The 27,611-nt window shown below is 43.4% G+C and overlaps 1 protein-coding gene across 5 annotated transcripts in view; it reads left to right on the forward strand.

The window, feature by feature from the left end:
• Positions 1 to 27,611, forward strand: part of guk1a (guanylate kinase 1a) — a 67,319-nt gene that overhangs the window by 21,493 nt on the left and 18,215 nt on the right. For 2 of the 5 annotated variants that reach the window (XM_072254135.1, XM_072254134.1), the window contains exon 2: positions 12,757 to 12,862. The exons of 2 other annotated variants lie outside the window; for them this stretch is intronic. Coding sequence is in view for 1 of the 3 variants with exons in the window: in XM_072254132.1 (XP_072110233.1) it covers positions 1,956 to 2,040 (85 nt within the window). In the remaining 2 variants the exon portion in view is untranslated. Of the gene's footprint in view, positions 1 to 1,922; positions 2,041 to 12,756; positions 12,863 to 27,611 lie in introns of those variants that run through there. One more of the 5 variants, XM_072254132.1, reaches the window with a different exon arrangement.

Consider the following 27,611-nt stretch of genomic DNA (forward strand, 5'->3'; position numbering starts at 1 on the left):
AAAAGGCAGGTAGATGGAGCTGAATTTACGGACAGATCAGCCATGATCTTGTTGAATGGCAGGGCAGGCTCGATGGGCCGGATGGCCTTCTCCTGCTCCTATTTCTATGCCTCTGTTCTTATCCTCCTCCTAATCTTCTACACCTCTGTTAGGTCATCCCTTGGCCTTTCCTACGCCAGGGAAACCAAACCTAGCCTGTGCAATCTCCCTTTGTAACTGAAATGTGCCAATCCAGGCATCATTGTGGTGAACTTCCTTCTGAGGATTGAAAAGTTGGTTACAGAAATGAACATCTTTGCAAGATGTGGAATGGGGTAGTAGTTTTTGTCTTTTCAATTAACGAACTGTTTATGTGTAATCTTCCCACAGTAATCAGACACCATTGTCTTTAATAACCCCCTCCCCCTCCTCGGTTCCTTGCAGTCAGTTAGTGGGGTTTGATATGTGCGTCCTGGAGTGGCTGTACAGGCTGATCCTTGACAGGCACTGCTTGCCACATACTTGGCAGGTGAGGCCTGGAGGGGCAGAAGCTCTGTTGTGGCACTTCCTGTGCCTTTCCTCTGTTGCCTCATTGAACTTGTTCTCAGCAGCGTCCACACCTTTTCTGATGGCATCCCTCCACTGTGAGCAATCTTGAGCCAGATTCTCCCATGTTGATGGGGCAACATCAGCTTTCTTGAGGCTCCTGTGCAGAAAATCCTTGCACCGTAGTCGCTGGCCTCCTCGTTTTCGGGTACCACTGGACAGTTGGCCATACAAGATGTCCTTGGGCAGTCTTCCGTCAGGCATTCTGACAGCATGTCCTGCCCAGCGCAGTTGGGCTGACATCACCAAGGTTGAAACTGCTGGCATTCCGGCTCAAGAGAGGACCTCGGTATTGGAGACCTTGTCTTGCCAGGTGATCTTCATCAGAGAATGTAGGATTACCAGTTCAGTGCAGGAGGCCTCTGTATCTGTGGTCTGCCTATACCGCTTCATGACTTGGTAATGTTTGAGGAATAAATGTTTGCCAGGACAAATGCATTTCATTGGGGGAAGTTCTGATTTTTCTTTATTAGTATATATCCACCCAAGAGCAGCAAAACCTTTGAAGAGTAATTGTATTCTAACTGTGCTTTTGTATTGATTTTATGCCCAGCCTTATGACTGGTAAGGGAGATGCACTTTAGACTATGATCATCTCCATATTTTTAGTCTTTGTCTATTTTATAACCTCTTCATAAACGTAGCTATGTAGATTGGAGCTTAATAGCTGCGTTTGTTGCCTCTGTTTTGGTGAGATTCAGTATTTATCAAAGAAATATGTTGTAAAATTTGTTGTTTTGTGGTAGCGGTATAGTGCAAGATATAAAAAAAAAAGTTACAATATTTTACAATAAAAAAATTTTGCAAAAGAGGAACAGAGAGGTAATGTTCATGAATTCGTAAATCGTTCAGAACTCTGATGACTAGGGGAAGAAACTGTTCTTAAAGTGTTGACTGTGCATCTTCAGCTTCAGCAGGCACTCAATGTCTGTGCTTCACTTTTCTGTTATCTGCATTGCATTTGTTCTTGGGAGGATCAATTGTTTAATCTTCTCATGAGTGCTGTGGAATGTGCTCCAGAAGGCTTACATTCAATTTCAAAAGTACTTAAATTGGAATCTATTTTGGGTCCAAGTTGCCATTAGTCCATTATTAGCAATTTGTACTATAGATTAATTACACAAGAGATCCAAATTAAACTAAATATGGTTGTGATTAAATATATTTATTAAGGAAGGACTACTTCCAATTCAGAAAAGTCCGCTGGTAGTTATATGATTAAATTATCAAATTATCTGTAATAGTGGCAAGACACGAGGAAGCAGCTGACTGACTTGTCACTTCCTGTTTAGAGGTTTCAGGGTTAGTTTTCTAGCAGAACTATACAAGTGTGTTCCTTCAGTTATTTTTTACAGTTCCAAACACTGAGTATGTATTTCATCTGTGTTGCCAAACTATTGACAGCAGGGAGCTGCATTAAGAAACTGAAAGCTTTTCAACCAGCACTGAGCATGTGTAAGTGTCCTTTTTGTTATATTCTGTTAAAGATGCAGAAAGACGATGCAACTCTGAAACAGAAAGAGCACAAAGAAGTTAAGATTGGAGGTCAGGTAGTCAAGTCTGAATGTGGTCAATGCCAGAGTTTATATGCTCAAGCAACACACATCAAAGTTGCTGGTGAATGCAGCAGGCCAGGCAGCATCTCTAGGAAGAGGTACAGTCGACGTTTCAGGCCGAGACCCTTCGTCAGGACTAACTGAAGGAAGAGTGAGTAAGGGATTTGAAAGTTGGAGGGGGAGGGGGAGATCCAAAATGATAGGAGAAGACAGGAGGGGGAGGGATGGAGCCAAGAGCTGGACAGGTGATTGGCAAAAGGGGATACGAGAGGATTATGGGACAGGAGGTCCGGGAAGAAAGACAAGGGGGGGGGACCCAGAGGATGGGCAAGAGGTATATTCAGAGGGACAGAGGGAGAAAAAGGAGAGTGAGAGAAAGAATGTGTGCATAAAAATAAGTAACAGATGGGGTACGAGGGGGAGGTGGGGCCTAGCGAAAGTTAGAGAAGTCGATGTTCATGCCATCAGGTTGGAGGCTACCCAGACGGAATATAAGGTGTTGTTCCTCCAACCTGAGTGTGGCTTCATCTTTACAGTAGAGGAGGCCGTGGATAGACATGTCAGAATGGGAATGGGATGTGGAATTAATATGTGTGGCCACTGGGAGATCCTGCTTTCTCTGGCGGACAGAGCGTAGATGTTCAGCAAAGCGGTCTCCCAGTCTGCATCGGGTCTCGCCAATATATAAAAGGCCACATCGGGAGCACTGGACACAGTATATCACCCTAGTCGACTCACAGGTGAAGTGTTGCCTCACCTGGAATGACTGTTTGGGGCCCTGAATGGTGGTAAGGGAGGAAGTGTAAGGGCATGTGTAGCACTTGTTCCGCTTACACGGTTAAGTGCCAGGAGGGAGATCAGTGGGGAGGGATGGGGGGGACGAATGGACAAGGGAGTTGTGTAGGGAGCGATCCCTGCGGAATGCAGAGAGAGGGAGGGAGGGAAAGATGTGCTTAGTGGTGGAATCCCGTTGGAAGTGGCGGAAGTTACGGAGAATAATATGTTGGACCCGGAGGCTGGTGGGTTGGTAGGTGAGGACCAGGGGAACCCTATTCCTAGTGGGGTGGCGGGAGGATGGAGTGAGAGCAGATGTACGTGAAATGGGGGAGATGTGTTTAAGAGCAGAGTTGATAGTGGAGGAAGGGAAGCCCCTTTCTTTAAAAAATGAAGAAATCTCCCTCGTCCTAGAATAAAAAGCCTCACCCTGAGAGCAGATGCGGCGGAGACGGAGGAATTGCGAGAAGGGGATGGCGTTTTTGCAAGAGACAGGGTGAGAAGAAGAATAGTCCAGATAGCTGTGAGAGTCAGTAGGCTTATAGTAGACATCAGTGGATAAGCTGTCTCCAGAGACAGAAAGATCTAGAAAGGGGAGGGAGGTGTCGGAAATGGACCAGGTAAACTTGAGGGCAGGGTGAAAGTTGGAGGCAAAGTTAATAAAGTCAACGAATTCTGCATACATGCAGGAAGCAGCGCCAATGCAGTCGTCGATGTAGCGAAGGAAAAGTGGGGGACAGATACCAGAATAGGCATGGAACATAGATTGTTCCACAAACCCAACAAAAAGGCAGGCATAGCTAGGACCTATACGGGTGCCTGTAGCTACACCTTTAGTTTGGAGGAAGTGGGAGGAGCCAAAGGAGAAATTATTAAGAGTAAGGACTAATTCTGCTAGACGGAACAGAGTGGTGGTAGAGGGGAACAGATTAGGTCTGGAATCCAAAAAGAAGCGTAGAGCTTTGAGACCTTCCTGATGGGGGATGGAAGTATATAAGGACTGGACATCCATGGTGAAAATAAAGCGGTGAGGGCCAGGGAACTTAAAATCATCGAAAAGTTTAAGAGCGTGAGAAGTGTCACGAACATAGGTCGAAAGGGATTGAACAAGGGTTGATAAAACAGTGTTGAGGTATGCAGAAATGAGTTCGGTGGGGCAGGAGCAAGTTGAGACAATAGGTCGGCCAGGACAGGCAGGTTTGTGGATCTTGGGTAGGAGGTAGAAACGGGAAGTGCGGGGTGTGGGAACTATAAGGTTGGTAGCAGTGGATGGGAGATCCCCTGAGCGGATAAAGTCGGTGATGGTGTGGGAGACAATGGCCTGGTGCTCCTTAGTGGGGTCACGATCGAGGGGTAAATAAGAGGAGGTATCCGCGAGTTGTCGCTGTGCCTCGGCAAGGTAGAGGTCAGTACGCCAGACTACAACAGCACCCCCCTTATCGGCGGGTTTAATAATAAGGTTAGGATTAGTGCGGAGGGAGTGGAGAGCAGAGCGTTTGGAAGGAGTGAGGTTGGAATGGGGACAAGGTGTGGTGAAGTCGAGACGGTTGATGTCCCGTCGGCAGTTAGCAATAAAGAGATCCAGAGCAGGCAGAAGACCAGAGTGGGGTGTCCATGAAGAAGAAGAGGGTTGAAGACGGGAGAAGGGGTCATCGGTGGGGGTGGAAGAGTCCTTGCCGAAGAAGTAGGCTCGGAGATGGCGGAAGAAAAGTTCCACATCGTGGCGAACACGGAACTTGCTGAGGTGTGGGCGAAGGGGGACAAAGGTGAGGCCCTTACTGAGGACCGAGCGTTCTGCCTCCGACAGTTGAAGGTCGGAGGGGATGGTAAAGACCCGGCACGGATGAGAGCTGGGATCAGAGCGGGGAGGGGGGAGGCTGGGGGTGTCAATGGCGAGGGGAGGGTTGGGGTGAGAGGAAGATGGAGCCTCCGAGGGCCCAGGAGTTGACGGTGGGATCTGAGGAAGACAGGGCTGCGGAGTGGTGGTGGGGGAAAGGGAGACGGGAGTCACAACAGCAGCACATAAAGACCCGGCCTGGAGTTCAAGGCTGGAATCTTGAGAGCTGGGATCAGAGGGGGGAGGGGGGAGGCTGGGGGTGTCAATGGAGAGGGGAGGATTGTGTGTTGCTTGAATTTTCAGCATCTGCAGAATTCCTGTTGTTTATATGCTCAAGTTTGCTCAAGTTTGCTAACTGTATTTCTTTGAAAATTCTGAAAAAAATGATGTGGTCCTTGCCTGTTTATTGTTCTATGGGAACAGATGCATTGTGGTATGTTGCTATTATTGTGCTGGAAGTGAGAGACAACTAGTCGGAGTCTTTTGCTTTCCCTGTAATATTTCCAGCTGACTAGTATCTCATAGATTGGTGTAGAAACAATGAACAGTCCAAGTACATCTGGCTCTGAGAGTGTTGATCAGGAGTTCTCTAATATGACAGTAGGGCAGACAAGGAATGTGCCATTTCATTCTGTATCTACACTTTCTAGTATAGGATATTTATGTGCTTAGTTCCCACATTGCTTAATGTCACTTAGCAATCTGAAACTGAGGGCATTTTTTTTCATCTTTCACACCAAGAGTACTTGGAAGACGTTTCATCCACTGTATGCTTATTTTTTTGTCCTTGTTTTGAAACTTCAATTTCTGGGGGTTTGCCTACATATAAAGGGTCCATTATGCAATATTCCATAATGTGAAGCCCATCTCATCTGTACATGCATCAAGAAACACAAGTTGGAAAGATTTATTTTTTTTTACACAATAATTCAGTGAGAGTGAAATTTATCTCATATGTTTGGGTAGTAATTCGTGATTTTTTTTGTAAGGGGAAATTGCTGTTACCTGAATGTTATAACACAGGTCACTTGTAATCATTGAAAGAATAATGTGGGTAGGTTGAGGGGAATCCGGGTTCACTTTGCTGAATTCACTCATCATGCAAGATGCTGAACTACAACTTGCTTAAACATTTCATCTATGTGTTGGGCAATGCAGGGAAAATATAAACTGATTATCAGCTCTCATCTTCCTCCGCTCTAGGGAAAACAAACCCAGCCTGTTCAATCTGTCCCCATAACTAACTTCCTCCAATTCAGGCGACTGTTTTGTACTCTGAGCCCTGATCTATGAAGGCCAGTGTGCCATATGTTTTCTTCTCTATCCTATGAGCCCATGTTTCAACTTTAAGGGAACTATGTACTAGAATTGCAAGATCCCTCATTTAATCACATTCCTAAGTGCCTATCCATTTACTGTATACATCTTCTATTTGATGTCCCAAAACGCATCGCGTTTCAGTTGTCAGCATTAAATTCCATCTGTTAATAACTTACCCAACATTCCATCAAACCTGTATTAATCCTAGGTAACTTACTTGTTATGCCCCTGCCAAATACCTACTTCTCTGCAAAATTGCTGAGATTTTTGGTATCTGGCCAGCTCTCAGACTCCATAGGCAGGGCACCTAGTTCAATGTAAGTTCCTCTCCCACAGACAGCTCAATTCTTGATAGAGTGAGCTGGTACTTTGAGTGGTTTTCCTTACTGTGGACATCTGCTTGCTTTTAATTCAACTGCATTCCTTTCAATCCCTGTAACCTCATGCAGTCCATCTTTGTAAATTCCTGAGCTATACACTGCTTCGTATATAATAAAGTTCAGTTTTTGTTTTTGCAACTTTTTAGTTATTGTTTACTGAACTTTTCTTGTCACAGATTTGTGCTGAACTTAAAATAAAGCATCAGATCCTGGTGATTTGTTGACGTAGGCCTTCGAAATTGCACTAGATTAAAGCGGTCTGATTTTGACAGCTTGTTGCTTTAAGTACACATGGTTGTTGTACGTGAAGTGTTCAGAAGGCCACTTTGTCATGTACAGCTGTCTGATGATCATTTATTGGTGCACATACCCTCCCAGTTTGACTAACAAATCAGCGCCATTATTTTGCCTTCACATTGACTTGTTTATATGTGCAGTCATAATTTTAACACACAGAGCTTTGTAATATCTGATGGTCAAAGGTATTCTGTTTGGTCTGCATTGTGATGCCATTGAGAGCGATGACCAGAAAGACCATTTTTATTTGTTCCATAATGCATCTTTGATAGTTGGATAAAGGTCACTAATCTACAAGTAGGTTGGATATTGTGAAATACATGCTTTTTACCTGTAATATTGAATACAAGGGGACCTTTGCTCCCATAATGCACCAATTGCCCCACTTCTCATTGATTTGCAATGGCCCTTGAGCAATAAAATCTTGATGTAAAATTCATAGCTTTACTTTCAATTCCATCCTTTGCCTGATAAGCTCAATCTTTACCTCTGCAATTCAGTTCTTAATGTTTATAAATTTCTACCCTGCATCTTTCAATGGCTGTGCTTTTGAGACTGAACCCTTGATTCAGATGCTCATTTGAAATCCCCCTTGTTATCCTTTCCATGTCTATGTGAATCTCAGTATCATCACTTGATGGTAATTGGCTCTCAAGGCACAGCAACTCATTAAATAGTTATTTATAAGACTAAGGGCCTTGCTTATGGGGATTTTCATCTGTCCATATTATTTAACAGGTAGATTTACCCTCCAATTACCAACGGTTGGATGACCTTTTTCAATGGGAGCCTATTATTTTCAAGTTTTTCCTATATATCCCACAGAAAAGGGATGAGGTGCTGAAGAAAAAATAGAGGGAGCTAGAAAGGAAGCTAAAAAGCAGGATCTCAAGGATAGTAATTTCTGGATTCCTGCCTATGCCACACACCATTGAGGGTGACAATGGGATGGAAATATAGTAGATGAAGTGCGGCTAAAGAATTGGCGCAGGGGACAGGTGTCAGATTTGTGAATCATTGGGGATTCTGGATAGGTTTGTCCTATTGAGGCAGGGGAAGTATTACTGGGTAAAGGAACCATGGTTGACAAGAAGCAAAGATCAGCCAGAGCTCTAAGAAGTTATAAACTAGCTATGAAAGAGCTCAACAATGGACTTGAGCATTCTTCATGTAGCTGAAGAACAGGGAGGATGACTAGAGTGAGGGTAGGACTAATCAGGGATAAAAGAATTGACGTGCCTGGAGGCAGAGGAGGTAGGGGAAGTCCTTACTGAATACTTCAGTATTCAGAAGTGAGAGGGACCTTGATGAACATGAGGTCAGCGTAGAATAGACTAATGTGCTGGCACGTGTCGAGGTTAAGAAATTTTGGAATTTTTCAAAAACATTAAAATAGATAGGGCCAGACGGGCTAGATCCCAGGTTACTACAGGATGTGATTGCTGTGTCTTTTGGTGATAATCATTGCATCCCCACTGGTCACAGGAGTAGTACCAGATGATTAGAGGGTGATAAATATTATTCCTATGTTCAGGAAAGGGAGTGCGGATAACCATGGCAATTATAGACCAGTGTGTTTTACATCAGTGGTGGACAAACCATTAAAGAGGATTCATAGAGGCAGGATTTATGAGTGTTTAGAATAGTACAGCACAGTACAGGCCCTTCAGCCCACAATGTTGTGCTGACCCTCAAACCCTGCCTCCCATATAAGCCCCCACCTTAAATTCCTCCATATACCTGTCTAGTAGTCTCTTAAACTTCACTAGTGTATCTGCCTCCAACACTGACTCAGGCAGTGCATTCCACCCACCAACCACTCTCTGAGTAAAAACTCTTCCTCTAATATTCCCTTTGAACTTCCCACCCCTTACCTTAAAGCCATGTCCTCTTGTATTGAGCAGTGGTGCCCTGGGGAAAAGGTGCTGGCTGTCCACTCGATCTATTCCTCCTTTTATCTTGTACACCTCTATTATGTCTCCTCTTATCTTCCTTCTCTCCAAAGAGTAAAGCCCTAGCTCCCTTAATCTCTGATCATAATGCATACTCTCTAAATCAGGCAGCATCCTGGTAAATCTCCTCTGTACCCTTTCCAATGCTTCCACATCCTTCCTATAGTGAGGCGACCAGAACTGGACACAGTACTCCAAGTGTGGCCTAACCAGAGTTTTATAGAGCTGCATCATTACATCGCGACTCTTAAACTCTATCCCTCGACTTATGAAAGCTAACACCCCATAAACTTTCTTAACTACCCTATCCACCTGTGAGGCAACTTTCAGGGATCTGTGGACATGTACCCCCAGATCCCTCTGCTCCTCCACACTACCAAGTATCCTGCCATTTACTTTGTACTCTGCCTTGGAGTTTGTCCTTCCAAAGTGTACCACCTCACACTTCTCTGGGTTGAAATCCATCTGCCACTTCTCAGCCCACTTCTGCATCCTATCAATGTCTCTCTGCAACCTTTGACAATCCTCTACACTATCTACAACACCACCAACCTTTGTGTCGTCTGCAAACTTGCCAACCCACCCTTCTACCCCCACATCCAGGTCATTAATAAAAATCACGAAAAGTAGAGGTCCCAGAACAGATCCTTGTGGGACACCACTAGTCACAATCCTCCAATCTGAATGTGCTCCCTCCACCACCACCCTCTGCCTTCTGCAGGCAAGCCAATTCTGAATCCACCTGGCCAAACTTCCCTGGATCCCATGCCTTCTGACTTTCTGAATAAGCCTACCACGTGGAACCTTGTCAAATGCCTTACTAAAATCCATATAGATCATATCCAGTGCACTACCCTCATCTATATGCCTGGTCACCTCCTCAAAGAACAGGCTTGTTAGACACGATCTGCCCTTCACAAAGCCATGCTGACTGTCCCTGATCAGACCATGATCCTCTAAATGCCTAGAGATCCTATCTCTAAGAATCTTTTCCCAACAACTTTCCCACCACAGACATTAGGCTCACTGGTCTATAATTACCCGGACTATCCCTACTACCTTTTTTGAACAAGGGGACAACATTCGCCTCCCTCCAATCCTCCGGTACCATTCCTGTGGACAACGAGGACATAAAGATCCTAGCCAGAGGCTCAGCAATCTCTTCCCTCGCCTCGTGGAGCAGCCTGGGGAATATTCTGTCAGGCCCTGGGGACTTATCCGTCCTAATGTATTTTAACAACTCCAGCACCTCCTCTCCCTTAATATCAACATGCTCCCGAACATCAACCTGTCTCATATTGTCTTCACCATCATCAAGTTCCCTCTCATTGGTGAATACCGAAGAGAAGTATTCATTGAGGACCTCACTCACTTCCACAGCCTCCAGGCACATCTTCCCACCTTTATCTCTAATTGGTCCTACCTTCACTCCTCTCATCCTTTTTTTCTTTACATAATTGAAGAATGCCTTGGGGTTTTCCTTTACCCTACTCGCCAAGGCCTTCTCATGCCCCCTTCTTGCTCTTCTCAGCCCCTTCTTAAGCTCCTTTCTTGCTTCCCTATATCCCATCTGATCCTTGCTTCCTAAACCTCATGTATGCTGCCTTCTTCCACCTGACTAGATTTTCCACCTCACTTGTCACCCATGGTTCCTTCACACTACCATTCTTTATCTTCCTCACCAGGACAAATTTATCCTTAACATCCTGCAAGAGATCTCTAAACATCGACCACATGTCTATAGTGCATTTCCCTGCAAAAACATCATCCCAATTCACACCCGCAAGTTCTAGCCTTATAGCCTCATAATTTGCCCTTCCCCAATTAAAAATTTTCCTGTCCTCTCTGATTCTGTCCTTTTCCATGATAATGCTAAAGGCCAGGGAGCGGTGGTCACTGTCCCCCAGATGCTCACCCACTGAGAGATCTGTGACCTGACCCGGTTCATTACCTAGTACTAGATCTAGTATGGCATTCCCCTTAGTCGGCCTGTCCACATACTGTGAGAGGAATCCGTCCTGGACATCTTAACAAACTCTGCCCCATCTAAACCCTTGGAACTAATCAGGTGCCAATCAATATTGGGGAAGTTAAAGTCACCCTTGATATCAACCCTGTTATTTTTGCACCTTTCCAAAATCTGCCTCCCAATCTGCTCCTCTGTATCTCTGCTGCTACCAGGGGGCCTATAGAATACCCCCAATAGAGTAACTGCTCCCTTCCTGTTTCTGACTTCCACCCATACTGACTCAAAAGAGGATCCTGCTACATTACCCACCCTTTCTGTAGCTGTAATAGTATCCCTGGCCAGTAATGCCACCCCTCCTCCCTTTTTTCTGCCCTTTCTATCCCTTTTAAAGCACTGAAATCCAGGAATATTGAGAATCTATTCCTGCCCTGGTGCCAGCCAAGTCTGTGTAATGGCCACTATATCATAATTCCATGTATGTATCCAAGCTCTCAGTTCATCACCTTTGTTCCTGATGCTTCTTGCATTGAAGTACAAACACTTTAGCCCTTCTACCTTATTTCCTTTACACCCTTTATTCCGCGTCTCTTTCCTCAAAGCCTCTCTATGTTAGATGTGGCTTTACTCCATGCACTTCTTTCACTGCTCTATCGCTCCAGGTCCCATCCCCCTTGCAAATTAGTTTAAACCCTCCCGAACCATGCTAGTAAACCTGCCTGCAAGGATATTGCTCCCCCTCGAGTTCAGGTGCAACCCATCCAATCTGTACAGGTCTCACCTTCCCCGGAAGAGATCCCAGTGATCCAAAAATCTAAAACCCTGCCCCCTGCACCAACTCCTCAGCCATGCATTCAACTGCCATCTCCTCCAATTCTTACCATCACAATCACGTAGCACTGGCAGCAATCCTGAGAACGCCACCCTTAAGGTCCTGTTCTTCAGCCTTCTGCCTAGTTCCCGAAACTCACACTTCAGGACCTCATCCCTTTTCCTGCCATTGGTGCCAACATGTATCACGACTTCTGGTTGCTTTCCCTCTCGTACCAGGATGTCGTGCACCCGGTCAGAGACATTCTGGACCCTGGCACCTGGGAGGCAACAAACCATGGGGGTGTCCTTCTCACGTCCACAAAATCTCCTGTCTGCTCTCCGGACCATAGATAAAATTAATGAATAAAATTCGTGAACAATCATTCATAGTTGTTCAGTTTGCTTTCTACAGTTTAAATTGTTCCCATTCTGGGCCAAGTTGGTTGGGAATATATTGGCATTCATCACCTTGTTAAAAGCATGTGTCAGTTTAATCAGCAACCCTAACTTTCTGTGTCGTGAAAATAACATACAAATCCAACGTGATCATAAAATGCATGGACAAAGATATAATGTGTGTGAAGCTGGGGTGGATAGTATAATTTGAGCAGCATGTTCTAGTTATGTAAAACTTGCAGTGTATATCTCTGTCTCTTGAATTTGCTGGCTTGTTCTGTCCTAATGGCATCTATCATTATTTGCATGCTTGGTTCTCATTAGGAATTTGATCTGATTGCATTTGACTTTTGGATATTGTCTACCTAACACATTTTAGGAATTTATTCCTTTATATATAACTAAATAGTTAACTGTTTGAGATTTTTAAATAGACCAAAAGACTGCTTTCTAAATTTAAAATTTCTGCACTAGTCATTCATTGAGCAATCTCTTAATGCAAAGCAGAGATTGGGATTTTTTTGGGAACATAATTTATTTGCAAGGATTACTTTGAAATCCCAGTATAGCTACAGTACTCTAGACTCAAGTGTAGGGTTCAGGAGTGGATTGCATACTTAAATGAAAAATAACTAAAAATATTTTTTCATAATTATATGGTTAGTGATTGCTAGTTGGGGAGGGGTTGGAGAAGAATAAGATGGAACTATAAAGCTTTTGAATGCAAATTGAAGTTGCACTAAATTTAACATGGACTAATGTAGAATATACCAAGCCTTCCTCTAAATGGAATTAACCTTCTGTAGTAGTAGATTAGCCAATTATCCTGTAGGAAGCTTTAGATTTGTCCACGTGAGTAACTTGAGCATAATTATTTTAGTCTGGTCAAGTGCTGTGCCACCACCTGAACTCAGTGCTGCTGGTGCTTAGAGAGCTTGAACTGAAATCGGAGGCTGTGATTCAACAGGAACTAAACAAGATAAATGGTAAGTAACCTGCATCATTGACTAGAGAGAGCAGGCAAATATTGGGAGTGGGTTCTCAGCTTGATATTCTGTAATGTTCACTCTTAAATGTCAAGATGCTAATATTTCAGCAACTTTGATAAGAATTTCTTTTTATAATGTATTTTTTCTCTGTCCATTTTGTCTATTATTAATTGAAATATGTTAATTCCCTTCTGTGAGAGCCATGGAATTGAGATCTTCAGCATTATCTTTTAAATGTTTACTCTGTTAATTGCTTGTGGTCTTGATGAGCACTGCAAACTCAACATAAAATTAAACTGAACATGTGAAATTCTTTACTCCATTTGGCAGCAATTGGCATTTTCTATTCGTCGTCTTTACATTCATGATTTTGTCTTGGCCAGGAAATAGTATGGAATAAACCTAAGTTTTTAATAAAATTCAGAAATTACAGATACTGGAAATTGAAAATAAAAACACAAAATGCTAGAAAGACAGTAATAGAAAGATAGAGTTAACATTTCAGGTTAAAGGCATCTTTAATTTTACTTGAAGTATGCACTACTGGGGTCAGAGGCAGCTACTATCCTGCTGTTAGGTTATTGAACGGTTCCCTAGTACAATAACCTCTTCACCTCACTATCTCTGATTATGATCTTGCACCTTAATATTTACCTACACTGCACTTTGCCTGTCTCTGTAGCTGTTACACTTCATAGCACATTCTTTGTTCTACTTCAGTGAACTGTGCAATGATTTGATTAACAGTATGCAAGACGAGCTTTCCACTGTATATTGATACATGTGACAATAATATTCCAATTCTAAATTTTTAATGTTTAGTGAAGAGGCTATGATTAGTTAATGTGGTGAGGCATACTTAACTGGTGCACTTGTGGACAAAATTTAACACTGGGTGACATAAAGATATAGTGGCACGCAGAAGTTTGGGCACCCCTGGTCAAAATTTCTGTTAATGTGAATAGCTAAGTGAGTAAAAGATGAACTGATTTCCAAAAGGCATAAAGTTAAAGATGACACATTTCTTTAATATTTTAAGCAAGAAAACTTTTTTTACTTTCATCTTTTACAGTTTCAAAATAACAAAAAAGGAAAAGGGCCCGAAGCAAAAGTTTGGGCACCCTGCATGGCAATACTTAGTAACACCCCCATTGGCAAGTATCACAGCTTGTAAACTCTTTTTGTAGCCAACTAAGTCTTTCAATTCTTGTTTGGGAGACTTTCGCCCATTCTTCCTTGCAAAAGGCTTCTAGTTCTGTGTGATTCTTGAGCCATCTTGCATGCACTGCTCTTTTGAGGTCTATCCACAGATTCTCGATGATGTTTAGGTCGGGGGACTGTGAGGGCCATGGCAAAACCTTCAGCTTGTGCCTCTTGAGGTAGTCCATTGTGGATTTTGAGGTGTGTTTAGGTTCATTACCTGTTGTCGAAGCCATCCTCTTTTCATCTTCGGCTTTTTTACAGACAGTGCGGTGTTTGCTTCCAGAATTTGCTGGTATTTAATTGAATTCATTCTTCCCTCGACCAGTAAATGTTCCCTGTGCCACTGGCTGCAACACAAGCCCAAAGCATGATCGATCCACCCCTGTGCTTAACAGGTAGAGAGGGGTTCTTTTCATGAACTTCTACACCCTTTTTTCTCCAAACATACCTTTATGCATTGCGGCCAGAAAGTTCTGTTTTAACTTCATCAGTCCACAGGACTCGTTTCCAAAATGCATCAGGCTTGTTCAGATGTTCCTTTGAACCTTTTGAATAGAACTTTTTTCTGTAACAGAAATTTTGACCGGGGTGCCCAAACTTTTGCATGCCACTGTATTAGAATAGTGACCAAAACCATGGGCAGATTTTACACTTATTAGAAAGGCAATCCAGACCTTGGAGGTGAGGTAATTGAAGCTGAGGGTCTATTGTTCCACCACGTGATGCCGATCTAACTAATGTGCCCGAACATGGTCTGTAACCCTCTACTCTTTGTTCCTGTGTCTTCCTAAATGTGCCTTAAACATTAATATCTTATCTGCTTTTATCAATTTCTGTGGAAGTGTGTTCTAGACACTTGCGACTCACTCTGTGTGTGTGTGTGTGTGTGTGTGTGTGTGTGTGTGTGTGTGTGTTTAAAAATAAAACTTGTATTGTAAAACTCCTTTAAACATTGCCCCTGTAGTATTTGGCATCCTCATCCTAAGGAAGAGACAATTTACCTTAACTATCATATAGAAACATAGAAAACCTGCAGCACAATACAGGCCCTTTGGCCCACAAGGTTGTGCCGAACATGTCCCTACCTTAGAAATTACTAGGCTTACCTATAGCCCTCTATTTTACTAAGCTCCATGTACCTATCTAAATGTCTTAAAAGACCCTATTGTATCTGCCTCCAACACCGTTGCTGGCAGCCCATTCCACTCTCTGAGTAAAAAACTTACTCCTGACATCTCCTCTGTACCTACTCCCCAGCACCTTAAACCTGTGTCCTTTTGTGGCAACCATTTCAGCCCTGGGAGAAAGCCTCTGACTATCATATGCCTCTCGTATACTTCTATCAAGTTGATCATTCTCTGGCCAAACTCCCCTTATAACTAATATCCTCTAATTAAGACAACATCTTGATTAACTTCTGCACCCTTTCCAATTCCTCACATCTTTCCCAAGGTGTGAATTGCATGCATTACTTCAACTGTGACCTAACAAATGTTTTGTACAGCTCCAACATGACTCCCAGTTTTTGTATTCAGCACCCTGACAGATGAAGGCAGCCATGTCAGATATTTCCTTTACCAGTCTATCCACTTCTCTCACCACTTTCTGGGAAATATAGACTTGCAGCTCAAGATTGTATAATTTCGTTTTGCATTTGACCTCCCAAAATGTATCACATCTGACTTGTCTGGATTAAACTCCATCTGCCATTTCTCTGCCCTATTTTCCAATTGATCTATATCCTGTTGCACCCTTTGACAACTTTCAAACGTTGATTTATTATCAAAGAATACACTCTGAAATTCTTCTCCAGATAGCCGTGAAAACCAAAAAAGAGAAGAAAGGCATCAAGATCATCAATCCCCAAATCCCTCCTCCCCACACAAAAAAAATGAACGAAGACAGAACAGGCACATCAACCCCCAAATTCCCGTCTCCCACACACGCACAAAAAAACATAATATAAAAAAACCCATAAGACTATTAAAAAAAAATGTCCACAGTCCAAGTCCACATCCAAAGCGCAGAAAACCGAGGTAATATCCTCCCTCTCCATATCAGAGCGATCTCACCAGCGATTAAAAAGGCAGTCATCCCTCTCCGGCAACAGAGTGATTTTAAAAAGGCAAGCAACCGGCGTTTCAATCTCTTTCGTTGTTTTAATCATTGAAATGGAGTCAAACATCGGCTTGCAACCTTCTCGCCAAGAGGTTTCCACACTCTGCCTCTGCCTCCTGGAATCCCTTCAGACTGCAGAGTGCTGAAACACCCAAACGATTTTCAATCTGTCTCAGTCTCCAACAGTTCCAGAATCACATTCAAGACGAGAAACAAACATAAAAGAAGTGAAATATATAGTTTCATGATCTATCCAGAAGATGTTGACTGAAGGAGCATTGTACACAGGTGCCATCTTGACCAGAAAATCACAGGTTTCACTGTCACTATCTACAACGCCACCCCTTTTTGTCTGTAAACCTATCACCTATGTTTTCATCCCAATTGGTGTCCCCAGCCCTGATCATTGTGGAACACAGACCTCCATTTAGAAAAACCACCCTCCACCACTGTCTTCCATGGTCTTCTATGGCCATGCCAATTTTGTATCCAACTTTTCAACTTGTCTACCATGCTTTACAAAATTCGGTGAATGTGTCTAAGCTCAGTGGACAACTGCCCTCTCCATATCAATTCACTTGGTCAACTCAAAAAACCAAATAGATTGTGAGGCAGGATCTCCAGCTTACAAAGCCATGCTGACGATCCCTGACCTAGAATCATAGAAATCTGCAGCACATTACAGGCCCTTCAACCCACAATATTGGCTCAACCATACTCTAGAAACTGCCTAGAATTACCATATCGCTAGTCCTCTCTTTTTCTAAGATACGTGTACCTGTCTAAGAGTCTCTTAAAAGACCTTATTTTATCTGCCTCTGCTACTGTCACCGGCAATGCATTCTACACACCCACCACTCTCTGTGTTTAAAAAAAAACACTTAACCTCTGACATCCCCCTTGTATCAAGTTCCAAGCACGTTAAAACTATGCCCCCTCATGTTAGCCATTTCAGCCCTGGGAAGAAGCCTGGCTATCCACACAAACAATGCCTTTCAATGGAACTTTGATAAATCCATGCTTTCCAAAAATGAGTAGACCCTATCCATAAAAATCCTGTCCAAAATTTCTCTAACACTAATGCAAAGATCGCCAGCCTATAATTTCCTGGGTTTCTCTGTTGTCTTTTGTGAACAAAGGTACAACATTGGCTTTTTTCACCATTCTTTTGGGATTTGTGCCTGAAGAAGATGTAAAGATCTCTTTCAAAGCCCCAGCAATCTGTTGCCTCCTTCAGTATCTGGGGATAGATTCCATCAGGTACTTGGGACTTAACATAGAAAATAGGTGCAGGAGTAGGCCATTCGGCCCTTCGAGCTTGCACCGCCATTCAGTATGATCATGGCTGATCATCCAACTCAGAACCCTGTACCTGCCTTCTCTCCATACCCCCTGATCCCTTTAGCCACAAGGGCCATATCTAATTCCCTCTTAAATATAGCCAATGAACTGGCCTCAACTGTTTCCTGTGGCAGAGAATTCCACAGATTCACCAGTCTCTGTGTGAAGAAGTTTTTCCTCATCTCGATCCTAAAAGGCTTCCCCTTTATCCTTAAAATGTGACCCCTCGTTCTGGACTTCCCCAACATCGGGAGCAATCTTCCTGCATCTAGCCTGTCCAATCCCTTTAGAATTTTATACGTTTCAATAAGATCCCCCCCCCCTCAGTCTTCTAAATTCCAGTGAGTATAAGCCTAGTCGATCCAGTCTTTAATCATATGAAAGTCTTGCCATCTCAGGAATCAATCTGATGAATCTTTTTTGTACTCCCTCTATGATAAGAATGTCTTTCCTCAGATTAGGGGACCAAAACTGCACACAATACTCCAGGTGTGGTCTCACCAAGGCCTTGTACAACTGCAGTAGAACCTCCCTGCTCCTGTATTCGAATCCTCTTGCTATGAATGCCAGCATACCATTCGCCTTTTTCACCGCCTGCTGTACCTGCATGCCCACTTTCAATGACTGGTGTACAATGACACCCAGGTCTCGTGGCACCTCCCCTTTTCCTAATCGACCACCATTCAGATAATAATCTGTTTTCCTGTTTTTGCCACCAAAGTGGATAACCTCACATTTATCCACATTAAATTGCATCTGCGATGAATTTGCCCACTCACCTAACCTATCCAAGTCACCTTGCATCCTCCTCACAGCTAACACTGCCGCCCAGCTTCGTGCCATCCGCAAACTTGGAGATGCTGCATTTAATTCCCTCGTCTAAGTCATTAATATATACTGTAAACAACTGAGGTCCCAGCACTGAGCCTTGTGGTACCCCACTAGTCACTGCCCGCCATTCTGAAAAGGTCCGTTTATTCCCACTCTTTGCTTCCTGTCTGCCAACCAATTCTCTATCCACATCAATACCATACCCCCAATACCATGTCCTTTAAGTTTGCACACTAATTTCCTGTGTGGGACCTTGTCAAAAGCCTTTTGAAAATCCAAATATACCACATCCACTGGTTCTCCCCTATCCACTCTACTAGTTACATCCTCAAAAAATTCTGAGATTCGTCAGACATGATTTTTCTTTCACAAATCCATGCTGACTTTAACCACCTTAATGTCTTACTAGGTGCCAAACCGCATTTCCTTTGTAATATCAACATGCCTTAGAATATCAGTTATTGGGGAGAGGTGGGTATATTGGAAAAGGAAGAACAGCAGGAGCTAGGACTAGTGGATATGGTGTTTCACTTCACAACTAAAAATATCTGTCTTGTGGCTATGGGTCACAAGAATTTGTCATGTGAAGTTGTAATCCACTTATTTATTCTTGTTGTCTACTCTAAGATCCCTAATCAAGTTTAGAAGTAGTGAGCTGGGAATAGGGATTATATTGACTCACATCATATTGCCACTGTCTTCAAATTCAACTACAACCTCTTGTAAACTTGCACAAATAAAATCTTAGAAATTGTAACCTGAAGGATTAAGAAGTCAAAATGTTTCAATAGGATTTTATTTAACTTGAGGGAAGGTGTGGTGATGTGCCTGAAAATATGGCAGATGGACATGTGGGTGAAGGGCCAAGGAATTCATGAGCTACTGAGGTAGTGTGACTAAGGCTGTAAATGATTCTGGATTATAATAACTAATTGATGGGTTTTAGTGAATGCTTCAGTTATGTTTCAGGTTGAAGTATTGCGTATCTGCTGGAGCAGTCTGAGGAACCGAAAAGGAGTGATTATTTGTCTGTCTATCTAGGTACTATATCTGATGTGGATGTTGGTGACCATGGTTTTCCATATAGATCTATCCTTCATTCTTTGGATAACTTCCATTTCCTCGATGTGTAACCACCTGGCTAGGCTTTTGATGTACATAAGCCGAGGTCTTCCCGTAGGTTTGATCCCCTTGATCTTACCAGAGAGCATGAGTTTTTCTAGCTCATCGTTCCGCATGATGTGTCCTAGGAATCTGAATTGCCTTTCTCTTATTGTTGGTATGAGTGATCGAACTGCTTGGGCTCTTCTGAGAACTTCTTCATTTGATGTGTGTGTGTGGTCCATGATATTTTTAACATTCTCCTGTAGAACCATAATTCAGCTGCTTCTAGTCTCTTTTCCATTGCTGGAGAAATGGTCCAGCATTCACTTCCATAAGTCAGGATAGAATAAATGTAGCACTGCAGTATTCTGTTTTTAGTGTACGTGCTCATCTTTCTGTCTGTTAATAAGGTCTTCATTTTTCAGAAAGCTTCTTTCGCCATTGCTATTCTGTATTTGATATCTGTGTTGCACCTGCCATTACTTGTTATTAGGCTGCCCAGATATCTGAATTTGTTGACTTGTTTGATGTTTGTATTTCCGATCTTGATCACACATTGTGGGATGTTTGTCTTTCTGGAGATGACCGTGCTTTCTGTCTTCTTGGTGTTGACTGAGAGGTCTCTGCGATTACTTTCTGCTGCCACTATAGTGAGTTGTTCTTGAAGTTTTGTTTCTGAGTCAGCTATTAGTACGATGTCATCAGCATATCTGATGTTATTTATATTATGACCTCCAATTGTGAATCCTTTGATGTCTTTGATACTTCTCAAGATATTTTCACTATACAGGTTGAATAAGTTTGGTGAAAAGACACAACCTTGCCTGACTCCTCTCATGATATTCACATACTCAGTCACTTCTCCTTCTATTCTGATGGATGCTGCCTGGTCCCAGTATAAGTTTCTTAAGAAATGTATATCTTTCCCATCTATGTCAAGACCTTGAACCATATCCAGAAGATCTTGCTGTCTGACAGTGTCAAAAGTGATTATTTACTGTTTATTTATTTGGAGTAAATAAATCTTATTTCCTGTCTCAATGCACATGTTATATATTCATAAAGTAATACAAAATGGAAACATGCCCTTCAGCCCAACTCATCCATGTTGACCAAGGTAGCCATCTAAGGGTATTATTTGCTTGCTCTTGACCAATATTCCTCAGTCTTTCACGTATGTATAGCTAGGGTGCCTGAGACTTTTGCACAGTACTGTATATTGATTAAAATGGGAAGATGTTTGGGGAAACAGAAATAAGACTATGTAGCAACACACACAAAAAATGCTGGTGAACGCAGCAGGCCAGCCAGCATCTAAAGGAAGAGGTACAGTTGACGTTTCAGGCTGAGACCCTTTGTTGGGACTAACTGAAAGAAGAGATAGTGAGAGATTTGAGAGGGGGAGGGGGAGATCCGAAATGATAGGAGAAGACAGGAGGGGGAGGGATGGAGCTAAGAATTGGACAGGTGATTGGCAAAAGGAATACGAGGCTGGAGAAAGGAGAGGATCGTGGGATGGGAGGCCTAGGGAGAAAGGGGGAGGGGAGCCCAGAGCATGGGCAAAGAGTATACTGAGAGGGACAGAGGGAGAAAAAAAAAGAGGGAGAATTAAAAAAAAATAAATAATAAATAACGAATGGGGTACGAAGGGGAGGTGGGGCATTAACGGAAGTTAGAGAAGTCAATGTTCATGCCATCAGGTTAAGTTCCCTGGTCCCCACCACTTTATTTTCACCATGGATGTCCAGTCCCTATATACCTCCATCCCCTACCAGGAAAGTCTCAAAGCTCTCTGCTTCTTTTTGGATTCCAGACCTAACCAGTTCCCCTCTACCACCACTCTGCTCCATCTAGCGGAATTAGTCCTTACTCTTAATAATTTCTCCTTTGGCTCCTCCCACTTCCTCCAAACTACAGGTGTAGCCATGGGCACCCGTATGGGTCCCAGCTACGCCTGCCTTTTTGCTGGCCTTGTGGAACAATCCATGGTTCAAGCCTATACTGGTATCTGTCCCCCACTTTTCCTTCGCTACATTGATGACTGCATTGGCGCTGCTTCCTGCATGCATGCTGAGCTCGTTGACTTCATTAACTTTGCCTCCAGCTTTCACCCTGCCCTCAAGTTTACCTGGTCCATTTCCGACACCTCCCTCCCCTTTCTTGATCTTTCTGTCTCTATCTCCAGAGGCAGCTTATCTACTGATGTCTACTATAAGCCTATGGACTCTCACAGCTACCTGGACTATTCCTGTTCCCACCCTGTCTCTTGCAAAAATGCCATCCCCTTCTCGCAATTCCTCTGTCTCTGCTACATCCGCTCTCAGGATGAGGCTTTTCATTCCAGGATGAGGGAGATGTCCTCCTTTTTTAAAGAAGGGGGCTTCCCTTCCTCCACCATCAACTCTGCTCTCAAACACATCTCTCCCATTTCACGCACATCTGCTCTCACCCCATCCTCCCACTACCTCACTAGGAATAGGGTTCTCCTTGTCCTCACCTACCACCCCATCAGCCTCCGGATCCAACATATAATTCTCCGTAACTTCCGCCACCTCCAATGAGATCCCACTACCAAGCACATCTTTCCCTCCACCCCCCCCCTCTGCTTTCCGCAGGGATCGCTCCCTACATGACTCCCTTGTCCACTTGTTCCCCCCCCCTCCCCATCACTTCCCACCGATCTCCCTCCCGGCACTTATCCTTGTAAGCGGAACAAGTGCTACACATGCCCTTACACTTCCTCCCTTACCACCATTCAGGGCTCCAGACAGTCCTTGCAGGTGAGGCGACACTTCACCTGTGAGTTAGCTGGGGTAATATACTGCATCCAGTGCTCCCGATGCGGTCTGTATATTGGCGAGACCTGACACACATTGGGAGACCGTTTCGCTGAACACCTATGCTCTGTCCGCTAGAGGAAGCAGGATCTCCCAGTGGCCACACATTTTAATTCCATGTCCCATTCCCATTCTGATATGTTTATCCATGGCCTCCTCTACTGTAAAGATGAAGCCACAGTCAGGTTGGAGGAACAACACCTTATATTCCGTCTGGGTGGCCTCCAACCTGATGGCATGAACATTGACTTCTCTAACTTCTGTTAATGCCCCACCACCCCTTCGTACCCCATCCCTTATTTATTTATTTAATATATTTTTTATTTTCCCCCTTTTCTTTTCTCTCTCTCTTTTTTCTCCCTCTGTCCCTCTCACTAAACTTCTTGCCTGTTCTCCACCCTCTGGCTCCCCTCCCCCCTTCACTTTCTCCCCAGGCTTCCCGTCCCATGATCCTCTCCCTTCTCCAGCTCTTAGATCTACCCCTCCCCTCCTGTCTTCTCCTATCATTTCAGATCTCCCCCTTCGCCCTCCCACTTTCAAATCCCTTACTAGCTCTTCTTTCAGTTAGTCCTGACGAAGGGTCCAGGCCCGAAACTTCGACTGTACCTCTTCCTATGGATGCTGCCTGGCCTGCTGCGTTCCACCAGCATTTTTTGTGTGTGTTGCTTTTTTTTTCCTCTTTTTCTCCCTCTGTCCCTCTCACTACTTGCCCATCCTCTGGGCTTTCCTACCCCCCCCCTTCTCCCTAGGCCTCTCATCCCATGATCCTCTCTGTTCTTCAGCCTCATATCCCTTTTGCCAATCACCTGTCCAGCTCTTGGCTCCATCCCTCCCCCTCCTGTCTTCTCCCATCATTTTGGATCTCCCCCTCCCCCTCCCACTTTCAAATCTCTTACTATCTCTTCTTTCAGTTAGTCCTGACGAAGGGTCCCGGCCCCAAATGTCAGCTGTACCTCTTCCTATAGATGCTGCCTGGCCTGCTGTGTTCACCAGCATTTTTTGTGTGTGTTGGTTGAATTCCCAGCATCTGCAGATTTCCTCGTGTAAGACTATGTAGCTTTGTATTGGCTCAGTACTTCATTTGTTAAGTGCTGTGTCATATGATGTGGGTGATCATGGTCTATCCATGACCATGATTATTCTTTGCAATTTTTTCTACAGAAGTGGTTTGCCATTGCCTTTTGGACAGTATCTTGCAAGATGTGTGACCTAAGCCATTATAGTCATAGTAATACTTTATTGATCCTGAGGGAAATTGGTTTTTGTTACAGTTGCACCATAAATAATAAATAGTAATAGAACCATAAATAGTTAAATAGTAATATGTAAATTATGCCAGTAAATTTTGAAATAAGTCCAGGACCAGCCTATTGGCTCAGGGTGTCTAACCCTCCAAGGGAGGAGTTGTAAAGTTTGATGGCCACAGGCAGGAATGACTTCCTATGACGCTCAGTGCTGCATCTCGGTGGAATGAGTCTCTGGCTGAATGTACTCCTGTGCATGAGTACATTATGTAGTGGATAAGAGACATTGACCAAGATGGTATGCAACTTAGACAGCATCCTCTTTTCAGACACCACTGTGAGAGAGTCCAGTTCCATCTCCACAACATCACTGGCCTTACGAATGAGTTTGTTGATTCTGTTGGTGTCTGCCACCCTCAGCCTGCTGCCCCAGCACACAACAGCAAACATGATAGCACTGGCCACCACAGACTCGTAGAACATCCTCAGCATCGTCCGACAGATGTTAAAGGACCTCAGTCTCCTCAGGAAATAGAGACAGATCTGACCCTTCTTGTAGACAGCCTCAGTGTTCTTTGACCAGTCCAGTTTATTGTCAATTCGTATTTCCAGGTATTTGTAATCCTCCACCATGTCCACACTGACCCCCTGATGGAAACAGGGGTCACCAGTACCTTAGCTCTCCTCAGGTCTACCACCAGCTCCTTAGTCTTTTTCACATTAAGCTGCAGATAATTCTGCTCACACCATGTGACAAAGTTTCCTACCGTAGCCCTGTATTCAACCTCATCACCCTTGCTGATGCATCCAACTGTGGCAGAGTCATCCGAAAACTTCTGAAGATGACAAGACTCTGGGCATTATCAATGCCCTTCAGGAATTGTCTGCCTGGCATCAGTGGTTGCATAACCAGGAGCTATGAGATGCAGCAGCTGCTTATACGACTATCCACTACCTGCTTCTGTAGTTTCACGTGACCCTGATCGGAGGTCTAAGCAGATCTGTACTTTGCCCAAGGGTGATCTGCAGACTGGCAGAGGGAAGGAGCACTTTACACCTCCTTTGGTAGAGACACATCTCCACCCTGCTACCCATAGTTCAGTAGTATTAAGTAACTGGAAAGACATAATATACAGTACTGTGCAACTGTCTTATAAATGTTATTATTGTGTCTCGCTCAACCTTGTCCTTTGACAGCGCCATGGAGAAGTTGACACCTCAGGTCCCTTCAGAGTCTCTTCCTCCTTATCTTAAATCTGTGCCCTCTAGTTTTTATTTTCTTTCCCTAGGAGGAAGTCTGTGCATTCACTCTCATGATTTTATACACCTCATATAAGGTCAACTCTCAGTTTCCTATGGTCTAATGAGTCACCCTAGCTTGCCAACCTCACCCTGTAACTCAGGCCCTCAAGCTTGGCAACATTCCTTGAATGGTTATTCCTTAAACAACAGTGGAGAACCTAAAAAAAACTGGTAGTGAGTCTCACTGGGATGGCCAGCATTTGTTGTTCTTCCCTAATTGCCTTTCTAGAGTTGATGTTGAGTTTTACCCCAATTATCTGCTTTATGATGAAGGTACTAGCATAATGCTGGCTTTGGATTTTCCAATGTGCTCAGGAGGACATCACTGATCACAACATATTCATCCTTTCTTCTTCCCAACTGTCTTTGTAACATTTAAATGGCTGGTCCACTTAAATATCTTAACAATAGATTTTCTCCAAGATATTGATGTTGAAGACTTGACATTGGCAGTACTATTAAATGTCACAAACAGGTGATTAGCCTGTGTCTTATTAGAGATGGACATTGCTTCTACTGCTTTGTCACTGCTGAGCGCTGTCTGATGAGGAAGTAATAAGATCCTGTTAGGATCCATGGACTTTGTTGTAACCAGAGTGTTATTCAACCCTTGATAGTATAGTAAATCCATTTGGCTGAATTTGGTTTTTGTGATGTGAAGAGGCTGAAATGAAGGACTTTAAAATCTTTGAAAGATAAAAAATTGCCAAGCATGGATGAAATATCTCCAACTATCCAAAAAAGCAGGGAGAAATTTTTGCAGGCAATGACCTTCATTTGTCTATCCTCCTGGTGTAAGGAAATGATGTTGAAAGATTGTAGGGCTGTTATCTCTGATTAAAAAAGAAGGATTAAACTATAATTATAGTCCAGTTAGCTTAGCTTTCAGTAGTGGGAAAATAGAATAAACTTTCAATTAGGAGAGCAAGGATTATTCAAATCCAGTCAGCATGGATTTGTTAAGAGCTGTTTAAATTAATTGTTAAGAAAGGTAGAAACATCAGTAAGGGCAGTGCATTTGATATAATCCATGTGAATTTAAGGTGTGGTGGGGGTACTTTTGACAATATTCCACATGGCAAACTGGACAATGCAGTAAAAGATCATGGGATCTAAGAGGGTCCAAACTGGATCTGGAAGTGTTCAGTAGCTGGAATCAAAAGTAATAGTTAACATGCTCTGACAAAAATGGGTTTTCAGCTGGCTCAGTACTCGGTTTGCTTTTGGCATCATCAGGTCCATGGAGACTTGGTAGATTGGATTCAAAATTGTCTTGGCCTAAAAAAAAAAACAGGGGCTAGTGGTTGAGGTATACTATTCTGACTGAAGGTCTGTAACTAGTAACGTTCCCCAAGGATAAATGCAGGGTGTAAAAATAAACATAGTCTGATTAGTAAGCGTGCATGATACAAAAATTGATGGTGGTATGCTGGGCAGATGAGAATAGTTTGCATTGACATCATCGAGTGAGGCCTCCATCAGTCAAAGTTGACCATGGACACTGCACCCCAGCTGCCTAGGTTTGCAAGCCCGAGTAGTACAACATGTAGAGCAAGCTGTAGCCCATGTAGCAAGCTCCCTCTCTCAATGCATGGGCCCCAATGAACCCAAAGGAACGACAGAGGCTGATGTAGTTTGGCACCAGCAACATCACAGGAGTTGCAAGTGAGCATTGAACTCAACCTAGGACTGCCTTAGGGACACAGGCTCCCAATTTTTACTTGGGATTTATTTGCGAAGCTTTTCCCATGATCAGGCACAGCCACAAAGCACTGGTGGTTTGAGATCTGAGCTTTCTTTCTTCTAGGTGAGCTACCAATCACAGCCGATGAGCCCCATCAACCCAACTTCATGGAAAACATAGGAATCTTGGGCATATTGATTTCCTCTCAAACGTAGGGAACATGGTAAAGAAGTTTGTTAATATAAAAATTAGCCATGTGGTTGATGGGAGGAAAGTTATAGACCTTGGGAAGATATTTAACTGTTAATTGTGCAGAAAGGCAAATGAAAGTTAACCCAGGGAAGCCTGATGTAAAGCATTTTGAAAGGCACAAGAAATGTAAGGATACAGAATCAGAATCAGGTTTATTATCACTGACACATGGTGCAAAATTTGTTATTTTGTGGCAGCAACACAGTGCAAGACCAAAAAAATTACTAATTACTAAATAAGTACTGCAAAGGATGAATAAAAAATATTGTGTTCTTGAATCAATGACCATTCAATAATCTGATGGTGGATGGAAAGAAGCTATTTCCAAATTAATGAGTGTGGGTCTTCAGGCCTCTGTGCCTCTTCTGTGATGTTAGAATCATGAAGAGGGTATGCCCTTGATGGTGAAGGTCCTTCGTGTTGGTGCTGCCTTTTTGAGGCTAGCACTGTTTTTTTTAAAAATTGACTGTAAAAGGAACACACACAAAATGCTGGAGGAACTCAGCAGGCAAGGCAGCATCTATGGAAAAAAAAGTACAGCTGAGGCTTTGGGCCAAAACCCTTCTGCAGGACATCAGTGTGTGTTGCTTAGATTTCCAGCATCTGCAGATTTTCTCCTGTTAGTGACAATAAAAGGAGATTTTTTTTTTGGAAAACAGGGCATAGGGAAGTTGTGTAAAATAAAGGCTCTTGAATAGAGTTAATCATACAGATCTATTCCCTGTACAAAAAAGGATTAACAAAATTGGGGAGTGTAGGTTGGAAGTAACTGAAAGCAAGATCAGAGGGAGATGAGGAAAACTTCCTTTTCACAATGACGGTGGTACGTA

Source organism: Mobula birostris, chromosome 3 (assembly GCF_030028105.1).
Source record: "Mobula birostris isolate sMobBir1 chromosome 3, sMobBir1.hap1, whole genome shotgun sequence".
NCBI lineage: Eukaryota > Metazoa > Chordata > Chondrichthyes > Myliobatiformes > Myliobatidae > Mobula > Mobula birostris.